We start from the raw sequence: 12,664 nt of genomic DNA, 5'->3' as shown, positions 1-12,664 counted from the left end.
TATGAGTTCAGGTTTCAAAAATATATAACATCTCATGCAAATAACCAATCCACAAGAACAGCTATGATCTGATAGTAGCTTAACATCTTAAAAAGCAGATGAATGCTGTACAAAAAGCACTGTGGGGTGGGTTAGTAGACCTTCCACGCTGCTGTGCAAAAGTCCCAAGTTCAATACAGACACTTTTCTTTCCCATGCTAGGTGCAACTTAGCACAAAACTAAATCCCTATAATTTTGGTAGGCAACTTCAGCAAGTCATCCTGCCCTTTTCATGAGTGCATTACCAGATAATCCTAGCAGGTACTTTCCAGTAATTTCCTGAAATCCCTCTACCAAGAGGCCAAGAACCACAACATCGTGTTGAGTTCAGTGAGATGTCTCATCTCCCACCTGCAGTTTGCTGAACAGCCGTAAAAGCACTTAGGTACAAGGCTGGGGCTTAAAGGCAGGTAGTTCAGCAATTGAGGTGGCCAAGCAAAAATCTCAGTGCTCGTTCTCTTCAAAACACCGAACAAACAACATTGGAGAATCCTGCCTATGTGCACTAATAAATACAACTTGTTTATTTTCCTCTTGTTATCATTAGCACTTGAGGTACAAAGCATAGTGCACGTGACGCTACAGTAACCCAAAAAAGAAACCTCATGCCCATGCCAGTTGCCCTAGAAGCCATTGAGCCTAATTTCCTCCTCCATCAAGAATTCTGTTTTCTGGTCTGAATTAGGAGCATCTCTGAGATAAGAGGTATTACACTAACCTGAAGTGAGCATGAGTCCATGGCAGATAGACCACTGTGTGATCACCCATTCACAAGGTTCCTTCCCGAGACAAAAAACCCTTATGTGCTTAGACACTAAACAAATAAGGAAGATGACAAACTCTGTTTAGTGCCTCAGAACATCAAGACATGAAGGAGGACTTCATTACAAGGCGTTGTTTTTCCACTTTGTCTGTGTAAACTGAATATCGTGAAACACCTGAGGATGACGCTTGTTATATAAACTGAAATAAGTCAAGGAAACATCTGACGTAGCACCTCTAAGATGAGCTCTCTGGGTTCTTTTAGCAAAGCTTTGACTAATTAAGGCTCTCTACAAAACTATTTGTTGTTTCTGACCTACAGACAAATTGAACGGATTGGTGACGCAGAACTCTGACCTGTGTTTGGATTCATCTGAAAGTCTCTCATTTACCTATCAGGTCTCTGTAGGAGCTAGACAATGCAGCCATGAGAAGTGCCAGAGGTCTCTGATCCACAGAACCTGGGTTTTGCTATGTTTGTTAGGTGTGAGAACATAGTCCAGACCACAAGAAGTAGTCTGACTTTGAGTCAGCACCTTATCTCCACTCAAACATCCATTTCTGTACTCAGGATGTTGTGTGCTCCTCCTGTTACCATGTACATCCCCAGCAGCAGTCAGTCCTGCAGTACTGTCCTCTTGGGATCACTGCTGTGCCCAAGGCTCAGCTCACCCTCCAGATCACAGCCCCGCTTCTCGCAAACGACCTCTGGGTGCAGCCTGAACGCTGGCCCTGGAGAGCTCGTGCATGGAACTCAAGTGCTGGTGTTTGGGCCCTCAAAGAACCGACAAGTCTAATCAGCAGTCTTGTCTTTTTTTTTTAAAATATACATACTCTTTGGAAATTCCTACTAAACCAGTAGCTGATTTTACTCTCCAAATTAGACATTTTTATTGGTAGATGCAAACAACTTTAAGAGCAGATTTTTAAGCAGAAGAGACCCCAAAAGCCAAAAGGCTGAGTTAGGAAATTCAAAGGTATTAAAGGTGTTCCACATCACATGAGAAAAAGCACCTACAAATCCCTCCTAACAGAAGCTTAAAAGCTGAGACCCAGTGGGAGGCTTAGTTCCTGTGACATCGCAGGTTAAGTGTTACACCACTAAAATTCCTCCTTGAGCAATCTGGAGAGCTGTGATTAGTAATAATGTGAACCAATCAATTTTTCATGGCTGATCTTCAAAGGAAACTGCAAGGGGAAGAAAAAAGCTGCTTTGTAATAGACTAAGGCTGGGTGAAACACTGCAGACAGAGTTGGACAGCATCACTCTCTGACTCTTCTTGAAGCTGGGAGTTACGTATGGCATCCATTTGCAGAGCAAGTCTGTGAGAGGGCAGTGAAAATACACCACAGCCTGTTTTCCTAGGAGGAGAAGAAAGAAAGAAAACTGTCTCCTACAAAATATATAGAGTTTGGTCACATGAGTGGGACCTGAACATAGAATCTACACAACCTGTAATCCCTTCAATCTGAGCTAGGAAACATGAAACAAACATAGCACAGGAATAAAACTAAACTACTTATTAAAAGCCTACAGTGTTTCTCCTCCTCCCACCTATTCCCTTTTCAAAAACATTTTCCTGCTGTCTGTGCTCATCTCATCTGCACTCTTCTTTCATTTCAGACAGTTGCTTTTTTTTTTTTTTTGGTCCATTCAAAGCTCTAACACAAGACAGGAGTGTTTGAAGCAGGGAAAGAAAGGGAGATAGATTAGCTCTGGCTGCAGTTAACAACCACTGCGATGAGCCAGACAAAGACGCCATGCCAGGAGGAGGAGGGAGCACAGAGCTACAGGGAGAACTCGGGAGAGCGCCTGTGACAAACTCCCTTTAGAGCTCTTCAAAGGGTGCTGGGCTGAACGCTCACGCTCATCACACACCTTAAATCCCAGGATTGGCCTTATAAAAGCAGAGGCGAGAAAGACTCCCTGATGTACTCACTGGCTCTGATTTTTGCAGGATTTGCAATTTTAGGAGAGTGGCACAGCAGTCAACATGCAGCCCGATCTATGGGTTCTTGGGAAATGCGTCCCAGGCTGCCAAGCAGGTGAAGGCCGTCAGAGCAGTCACCTGCTACTGCACAAGGTTCACTTACCCAGAAACCTTTTTTGGGGTATGGGCCAGAACACTGGCCAACCCTAATAATTAAATAATCCCCGACTGCAGTGACTTTGCCTTTGGGCCATCGTCGCTATTGGACTGCCAACATAATACATTTTCCTTCCCCGGGATCACCTTTCACCAAAATGAAAACCTGCCCATATGTCATGTGCGGCACAAACAATCCAAAACATATTAGCAGCCCAGGGCAACCCTGATAAACATGACATAAGAGAATCCACTTGGGATATTCAGAGCATGCCACTGACCTATTGGGGAATGCAGAGAAGGCTGGGGAAGCTCCAGTGGGTGCTTGCATTTGGAAAGCTGTCTGTCTGATTACCAAGAGACTGCAAGCCCCGAGTCCCCTGTTTTTAGAGGATAATAAAGAGACAAGGAGCAACTACTTGGAAGCAGCTTGTTTCTCCAGACTGAGCAGCTTGACAAGATCAAAATCTTTCGGGTAACTCCTCTGTTATCAGATAATAATATGACCAAGCCCCCTAGATGTGTACCTTATCCCTTCTTTCCCCGGCTCTAGGTCCACCTCCTCTGAATTGTAGGACACAAGGTTTAGCTCAGGGCTCCAGGGCAGGCTGAGAATAAGACCCATCAGACGCCCTGTCATATAAGGCAAACCCTGCTATCTGCAAAACAGTGAGGTATCATTTCATGTTCAGCCTTCTTTTGAGCTGGGCTTGTTTGTTTGTTTTTTTTAAAGAAAATTTAGCACCATTGAAAGGCCCTAGAAAGGTCTTGGCCTGGATGCTGAGAACAGAAAAGGTCTCCACTGCTCATAGTTGGCATGGTAGCATCAGGAAAGAGCAATGCACGTTTGCCCAATGGAGCCAACTCTACCCTGGTCACACATGCCCCAGAGAGGTGTAGAAGCATTTGGCCATCTGGAAGGACCCTTGCCACTACAGGCAGCCATGGAAACAAAAAATAACACAAACGAAGGGTGACAGCTTCCGATAGATCATCACAGTCACAGTCTCCCTAAGAGGTGTCTGTTCTTGCAGCCAGTTTAGTTTGCTATTTGTTGATCTAGATTTCACTACAGGTGCAGTTTAAGCGTTTTCCCCATACGCGGGGTGTGGCCAGGGGAATCAGTGGGGTCCTTCAGGTGACACGCAGACTCTGAAATTATCCAGTCTAAGGAAGAGGACACACGGTCCCTTTTACTGCAAATTTCTCTAACCGCAGTTGTGCTGTTCAAGCACAAGTTTGGCTGTACAAGAAATTCTCTAATGCATGGAAACATTAACATGCAAGTAGGAGCTGGACAACACAGCTCTCAGAGTCTCTAATTTAATATGATGAACAGAAAGATTTCAATTAATTTAGTGCATTTTCTACGCACCAGTTTAAGACTTGTACCATTCAGGAGGCACTGACTGGCATCGATAACACGATCAGAGTCCAGAATGCATTAGAGAATATTGACACAGAAGTTTGATCTACTTTTGAGTGCAGGACAAAATACCATGTTCCACTAGAGACTGTCTCTCCTTTCAAATCTGCCCAGACTTTGGGTCATCTGCCAACCATTATATTCTGTTTTCCTTTAGTATGCAACAGTTGTGTTCTGTTACTCAACTACATCAGAAAAAGGGTCAAAGACATTCTTGGTGCTGCAATAGCAGCCACATAGATGAACTTTCTAATCTGCACATTTAGCCTTCTGTGCCAAAAGTGGGGTATGGCAGTGATTATTAAATAATTGCAGTTAAATTTTTATCAATATCAGAAGTAGTGTCCCCCCCCCCAAAAAAAAAGTAAGTATTGTGTAGGAGTTAAGTGAACAATAAAATGTCCTTTGCTGAAGATACAGTTAAGAATACTTATTTGCTAGACTTTCAACAATTAAAATCTGCCTAAATAAATTACTCCCTGCTGCCCTGAGCTAATTATGTAAAAAAAATATCATTGTTGGCGACTCTCTTGTTTTGATGATGATATTGAGTCAGGCACCTAAAAGAACAATTAAATTCAATGCTAAGCAACTTATTTATGTTTGGCTTACCACTGTTATTAATAAGAACATTATTTTAGTGACTGCCTGCTGAGAGCTCAGCTCCTGGACAGCAGTTGTTTTATAATGGATGTTTTCTTCCTATTGGCATGTTCTTCAACTCTCTTCACATTCTTGGTTTTTCAAAGTACAGTAATAGAGTTTGAGCATGCAAGGAATCATCATCACAACAGCATTATCTTTCATTTTGTTAATAACTACTAGCCCTTCTACAATGCTTTTCCATCACTAGTTTCAGAGTTTAAAAATCAACCTTCAAAATCTTTACCTATATTTTATGGGTAAGGAAACTGAGGCACAAAAAACAAGCAACTTATCTGAAACTTTCTAGTAAGCCAGCAGCAGAATCAGGAGCAGAATTAATTTTTGCATTAATGCTTTCAGGTCCAAAAAAAAAATTTAAAAAATCAAGGGATGAACAGGAACAGAAGGGAATCCAAATCAGCAGAGTTACAATATACACCAGCCATGGCTCTGCCTTAGAAACCATCCTATATTCTCATAGGTTGTGATTTCTCAAGCAGGGTGTGGACTCTGGCAAGGCAGTCTCAGGAGAGTTGCACCAATTTTGCAGTATTGCTGGTCCTTCACTATACACATCCTGTGGGTTCCACACTTCAGAATTACCATTGTACAAGCTGAAAAAGGGCACAAATCTGCTCCACACCTACAACCTGTGCGATAACAATAACAAATTCCCATTTTCACTGTTGCTGTTGAAGTGCTTGACTCTTAAAAAGACAGCAAACGCATCAAAAAATACGTTATTTTAAGGTATGGAGTGAAATAAGAGTTCTTTGTGTAGGAAATTATATGGGAATTGAGACCTGGCATATCAAATGTTCAAAATACGGAGAGACTGTGAGGAAGAACATCTGTGATTTTGTTTATAAGTGTATGTCAGCTGCATGATGAAACCAAAACCATCAATGTTTAGTGAGTCAGCAACCAAGCCAGCATCAGGACTGAAAGAGTTCATAGCGTTTATGGAAAACATCTAGAGTCAAGGGGAAGGGAATAAATACACAATGTGTTTCATGTAGCACCTGGGTGCATGAAGACTTAGAAGTCACCAGGTGAAGCAAAGTCAGATGCTGTGCTTTTTTAATGCAAACATTTTTAAAGGCAGAAGAGGCCAGGCTGGGGGGTGGGGGATAAATTAGCCTTCAGCAACTTCCTGCTCAAGAATCTAATGGGAACAGTATCTTGGATTCACCTGTCCTGTCTCCAGTTCTGAGTGTATGCGTGTGTATGTATTTGCAAGCCAGCTCTGCAGTGAGTGAAAGAACCATGCTGAAAATTGATACTATGTATTTTGAAATAAATGAAAATGTGGGACAAAACTTTCACAAAATCCTGCATCATGGCAGTTGGACTTTGATTCCTCAAGAGCATACACCCAGATTTGCATTTGACTTCAGTGTAGCTACATGCTCACAGTTTACAGCAGAGTCCAAATTTCACCCATGATGTCTTTTGTATTCTAAAAAACTCAACTATCACTTCATTAAGCCTTACATTGTTTAAAAATAATTAATGTAGAAATACAGCAGTTTGCCCAAAGACATACTGCAACTAAGTAGCAGAAGTGTCAGAGTTGTTTCGGGTTGTTTTACTGCACTTCTATTATAAGCTTCCATTCTTCATTCTACCTTTTGTGTTACTCCTTTTTCATTTATTTATCCAAGAGAAAACCAACCTTTTCCCAAAGAGCTTCTTATTTTGTATTCCTCATTAAGATACTAAGAGGATTTGCCTTCCAGGAAACCATAGAGCCATCATTTTGTAAAGGCTGTTTAAGCATTCACTCACTAATACAGGTCCTCCACACCAAAGCAACTGGTTGACAAATAGAGACTCTGCTCTAATACAAGTAAATCTGAAGAAGTCTTAGAACTTCTACAAACATATGAAGGGAGAACACCAGAGTGAAAGCCACTGACCTCATCCAACTCCTGCTGAAGCCAGGGGAGCAGTGCTGCCTGTCACTGCACAAGCACTGAGCCTAGCACAGACCTGACTTTTCTAGCTGTGTCTCGGGCAATCCCGAGAGCCCTGGAGGAGACAAATGGATTTTTTTTTGGTAGGCAAGAACAAAACAGAAACCATTGGCAACAACGTCCCATCTTCTGTAATATGCCTGAAGCTCACTGTACAAATAAGCTTTCCATTTTCATCTTCCTAGTGCTATTTTTAGAACATATTGGCAGTGCCAGATGTCTCTTTCAGAGGCTGGACTCTAGAGCTGGAGTTAGATTTATAACCATGTGCCTGCTGGCCACAGATGTTGAAGACGACAGGCCTGTGGGAAAAGCCCCCCATGGTTAGGATGACATTGTTCAAAGAGCTGTTTAAAATAGTTACTCACAGCATCTTGAGTATTTCAACATAACAGCCAAGGATCCTGTCTGCCTGGGCACTCAGCTCAATGCTCATGGTGCTGCAGGTAGGACTGACCATCAAGCAGTCAATCAGGTTGGGCTCACTGTCATTGCCAACGTTGGCTGTCATCTTCTGATTAGCTGTGTTGTTGCGCTCCACTTCCACATGGATCTCACTTGAAGTGACAATAACTGGTTTGAGACGGGATTCAGTCAAGGTGGCCTCTTGAGAGACCAGGTCAGGACTTGTATGAAGAAGGCGGAGGGGGAGATTAGGCTTTCGGTCACATTGCTGCTGGCAGCCATTCCGAATTTCCTTCAGGCTTGGCGAATTGTCTCGACTGAATTTTAAAAATAAACAAATAATTTCAACAGACAGACATAACAGCAGAGAGCAGGAGAGAGAGTGCAACACTGAGAAGCCAAGTTCTTTTGCAATTTCCCACTGCATTTCACCCCAGCCCACCGGATTGCTTTATCCTGTGTAATTGGGTTACTGAAATCAATTAAAAACATTAAAAGGCTCTAATAGGACTGTTCTCCAGCCCCCTATTCTACAAAGATTTGAGCTTTTCATTACTCTAATTGACATGCTAGTTTAGTATAAAGGTGAACTTTCGCATCCAAGTTGTGCAAAGCTGTAACAGAATCCATGCCCAAGTATGTATCTGCCTACAGTACATGCCCAGACATATGTCTGCAGCCCTCACGTCTGGAATTTTTGTTGGACACGAGGCAGCCCCTGTCCATGCTCTACCATGAGGAAAGTCAGATAGGCATAAACAAACAGGAAACATAGCAGAGGGGAACCCTCAGTGTCTACTGGAAACCGGCTCGTGTGTCACGAACTGTGGCATCTATTTTGCGGTAAGTCAGGAATCAAATTTTCCACAATAACGGTGACAGCATTGTGAAACCAGCTACGGTTCAAAGCTGTAGATACACAGGGATTTACACACACCCCTTCTTCAAGATCTCACCCTTCCCTTCGCTTTAGGTGCAACACACACTTCATGTGCCAGAAAGGGAGCAAAACGGACACTGCTCTGGGTAGTGCTTAATTCCCAGAGACTCTTGTGGAGCACTCTCATCTTCTGCTGGCTTAAAAAGGCTGGTTACAGCTGCAGTCTGTCTTAGAGGAATATCTCAACAGTGGCCAAGATCAGAATGCTGCTGGCTGTTGAGCTTCATCCTGGAAGTTACTGCAGCTTGCAGTACTTCTGTACTGGGAACTGCCGAGCTCCTTGCGTCACCAGCACTGCCCCCTTTTTCAAGCATGGGAGCCAAAGATGTGCAATAGCAGATTGCCACACTCACTGCCTCAAAACATGCCATAGTGAGTACAAGTGAACGAAGGTCCAGCATCTTTTAGGTTTTCAAGCACACAAAGTGTAACAAATATAGTCACATATCTACAAAAACACGCACGTGATTGACCAGAACTCCCACACGTAATGTTAGCAATGAGCGGAGTGAGAACGAAGACACAGTCTCACATATCCGCACCCATGCTCACACCGATCTTGTTTACAGATACCGTGGGTTTGGAAGTGAATAACACGCGGTCAGCTGGGAATTCATACTGACCTGTTGATAAATTCCTCATAACACGAATAAATGGCTGCTAAGCAGACAGCTACAAGATTTGGCAGGACCCTGGGATGGGGGCATTGTCCAGTTGGACCATGCATGCTGAAAAACAAAAACCAAGATGACACCATTGTGAAGATTTCTGTGGGCAAAATCAGTCAGACAGAACGGGGTGCCAGAACTGGATAGAAAGGCTATAACAAGGTTTATTTTAACCCTATAAATTCCTACCCAATGGCCCTATTTATGAATAAGGCTAAGCTGCTTCCTCAGTTTATTTGACGTGGTATCTCTATGGTCCCTCCCAAAAATCTCACATGTGACTGAGCATTATGTGGTCTAAAGTTAATGGGAATCTCTCTGTAGAGGCTCTGAGTCTAAATGTATAAAAAGAACGTACACACAGCAAAGTCCATTTGCTTCCAGTGTGTAACTCAGCAGAAAACCCCAGCCATATTTGAGAATTAATTAAAAAAAACAAAACCCAAACCAAAACAAATGCCATTCCCTTCCCCTCCCCCTCATAAAAAACACCCAAAAAAACCAAACCAACTACCCAACCAAACTCAAAAACCCCAGACTTCAGCAACATTGCCTCACAGATTCTTCTAATTTATTTGCTGTTTGGCAGTACCAAAAAGCACCAGCCACTCTTAACAGCCAGTAAAGAGATGAGCGCGGCTAGGGTAAGTAATACAATGAAGCATGTTCACAGGACTGGAAATACAGCATAAATTAAATGTGACTAACCTATGAATAAACTTCTTCACCACCTCCATTCCAGCATTCAGCTCATTCAAAGCCAGAATATACTCCTGAGTGAACAGCCGCAACCGAGGGCACTTCCCAAAATCCTGTCCAAAAAGGAGAGACTCAGTGAAGACGGTGAAACATGCCTGCAATGTATATCAAAACTGTGGGTTTTCAAAAGAAATCAACTCAAACACAACTAAATTCACTTTGTTATTATGCTGACAGCTTCAAGAACACAGTATCACTGCATGTTGAAGTAACGTTCTTCCCACTAACAATGACATGCTTTCCAATCTCCTCTTTCCCCCATGCCCACATTGAAACAAAAGACATGTTTAATAATTTAAAAAACCCTACCTGCACTTACATTTCTTTTGTACACTTCACATTATACCTTTATTTTGAAATGCATTTGTTGTTGTCTTGCATTTTTGCTTCCACTCATACCTGCAGTTTTTAAGAAATGCAACTCAAATATTTTATTTCCATGTTGACATCATACCTATCCTGGTTTTAGAGAAAATCTTTTTGACATGCGATCAATAAGTGACCAAGTATAAAACCAGAGATCAGTTCTTTCTCCAGTGATTTTACTCCAGCTACAATACAAATTTGGCAGGTGAGCTCAACAGTCACTTTCTTCAAACTCTACAGTCAGAAAGGCACCTGCTAACTGAAATCCTGCATCTCCTCACATCACCTGCTATTTTTAGATGTGACAGGAGTAAAATCTGCTGTCTGGTGAGTGTTATTCCACAGCATATTTCTTCACATTTACACAGGTGTACCCTTATGACACAGGTGTTACAGAACTACAAAGCTAAATTTCCCAGCGGTGAACAAGGCCCACTGAGGGCAAACAAGCCCTCCCAGTTATCCCTCAAGCAGCTGGCTGTGGAAGAAGAGTAATCCTGAAAAAATAAATGGCAACTGAAATTTTAAAGAAATGCCACAAGTGGTAATGAACTGGTGGTCTGTAAAAGGGAAGATACACTCTGAAAGCACTGAAACCTTCTGTTACTTATTTTGGTTTCAGGCACTTCTATAGCACAACCTATATTAACATCTCATAGGTTTTACAGGTACAGAAAATTACCAAAAATGTGGATACAAGCCCAGACAGAAGAATGTCTCCTTCAAGTCCAAGTGACACTCTTTGCTTGTACTGACTACGTGGTACCTTCACCCAGCAAAGGGCCTGTGGGTCATTCCACAGTTGATATTGCAATTAAAATCATTAAACTTCTAACAACTCCTTTGGGCAGGTGCAAATACACTTGGTTCAAGGGCATGAGACCATGTGTGCTTCATATATCATTTGGTGCCATTTAATTTCATGAACACTCTTTGCAAGATTGCTTTTACAGTTGTAATTTGTGAAATTTTTCAACCTGTGTAGGTGTCCTCACTTAAGTTAGAACGGAAGTCCAAGAGATCATAAAGAGGATGTCCTTGCTGACTGTTCTAAAATAAAATATCTCTCTCATTATAATATTGTATACCTGTCACCATACCAGGTACAGAAAAATACACTCTATCGATATTGTTTGGTCAAAAAAGCCCCCAGAAACAATAGCGCTTATATAAAACGTTTGGGCTGAGCCTACCAACAGCTGAAATCCAAAGGTACCAAGAGGTTGCTGAGCACTCCCCAAACCAGCCAGTGTACAATAGTCTCCAGCCCTGCACGTAACCGGTAGTATCAGCAAGACAAAAAGCTATCCTCGTTCCTTTCAGATTTCAAAACGATAGATACATGAAGCACTCTTTCCCCATTTCATAGGTGGGCAACTGTGGAACAAAACTTCTCATGAACTTATCAAAGACCACAGAGCAAGTTGGCAGCAAAGGTGGGAACAGGCAACTAGGCATCCTGCTCTAAGCACACTGAATTGCATGGGGCCTCATAAGGTTATGGAGTTTACTGCCAACAACACTGTCCCTCTAAAGGATAACTTTATTTACATGCATGCACACACACACACGCACACTTTAAAAGGCTATTCAGTACAGAAGTCCCTAGAGAGCAGTAAAGTGCCCAAATCCACTCCAATTAATATATGACACCGTAAATTCTCTGACTACACACTGCGGTACAGACATGTTGATTTTTAATCTGCAAATGTTAAGTATGGCAAATATACCCAATTCTCTGAAGCTAACCAAATACAAGCATTACACTATGCATTTAGATTTTATTTGAGACCCCTCAAGAGCTCTGGATGCTTTAAAAAAATCAGTCTGGAATCCAAGAATAACATTTACAGAATATTTCATTGAACACTACAGAATATTCAAAAATGTTTACATGTCTGCAGAGTACAGGCACAGAGCCAGGAATATGACCTTTTGCCATCTTGGGCTTTCTACCTAGTCCTGTAAACTCAAGGAGTTAAATAATAATACTGTTGTAAAAATGAGAAATATGAACTGTTTTCTACCGGGTTCTGGTACTGGGCTGTACACAGAGGACAGCAGATGGTCTCTAAAATTGTATCAGTGAGTGAATAGAAGTTGCTTGTACAGTTACAGATGTACGAGACCCATCTTGAGCTTACAGCCAAGTCAACTGTCTTAAATATTTTATTTTATTTATTTGTTACTCTGCCACAGCATTGTGAAGAAAAATTTCTTTATATAACTTCAAAACCATGGCAGAAAACTTAATATGCCACAAGGATGGAGGGCCGGTAAACATCCAGACCTCTCTTAGGAAAGGAACATGGATCATGTAAGAATAGCTTCAGAGTCAGGGCAGGGGGGAATCTGGTATATAGGGTGGAGAGAGCAAAGCTGACAGGGCAGTCTCCTAGCATCTATTTCAATCACTAGCAAGGAACTGATGGGCAATGAGAAGAGAGAAAGCAGCCTAGGAGAGAACAATCATAAAATGACAGAGTACATGATTCCTGGAATGAGAAGGAAGAACAGCAGAAAGGCATAAGGAAATTCATGAAACCTTGGTATGAATTCATTGGACATGAGTCTAAAGAAAAATGGAAAT

At 42.0% G+C, this 12,664-nt stretch overlaps 1 protein-coding gene across 5 annotated transcripts in view; it reads right to left on the bottom strand.

Annotated features, from left to right (window-relative positions):
* CMIP (c-Maf inducing protein) overlaps positions 1 to 12,664 on the bottom strand; it is a 138,061-nt gene that overhangs the window by 18,423 nt on the left and 106,974 nt on the right. For all 5 annotated transcript variants that reach the window (XM_064459646.1, XM_064459648.1, XM_064459649.1 and 2 more), the window contains exons 8-10: positions 9,658 to 9,761; positions 8,905 to 9,009; positions 7,305 to 7,658 (exon numbers count right to left, since the gene is read on the bottom strand). In XM_064459646.1, the coding sequence (XP_064315716.1) occupies positions 7,305 to 7,658; positions 8,905 to 9,009; positions 9,658 to 9,761 (563 nt within the window). The remainder of the gene's footprint in view (positions 1 to 7,304; positions 7,659 to 8,904; positions 9,010 to 9,657; positions 9,762 to 12,664) is intronic.

This window comes from Phalacrocorax carbo, chromosome 8 (assembly GCF_963921805.1).
Source record: "Phalacrocorax carbo chromosome 8, bPhaCar2.1, whole genome shotgun sequence".
Lineage (NCBI taxonomy): Eukaryota > Metazoa > Chordata > Aves > Suliformes > Phalacrocoracidae > Phalacrocorax > Phalacrocorax carbo.
Note: the sequence above shows the minus strand (reverse complement) of the source record. Positions and strands in the feature narration are given on the sequence as shown.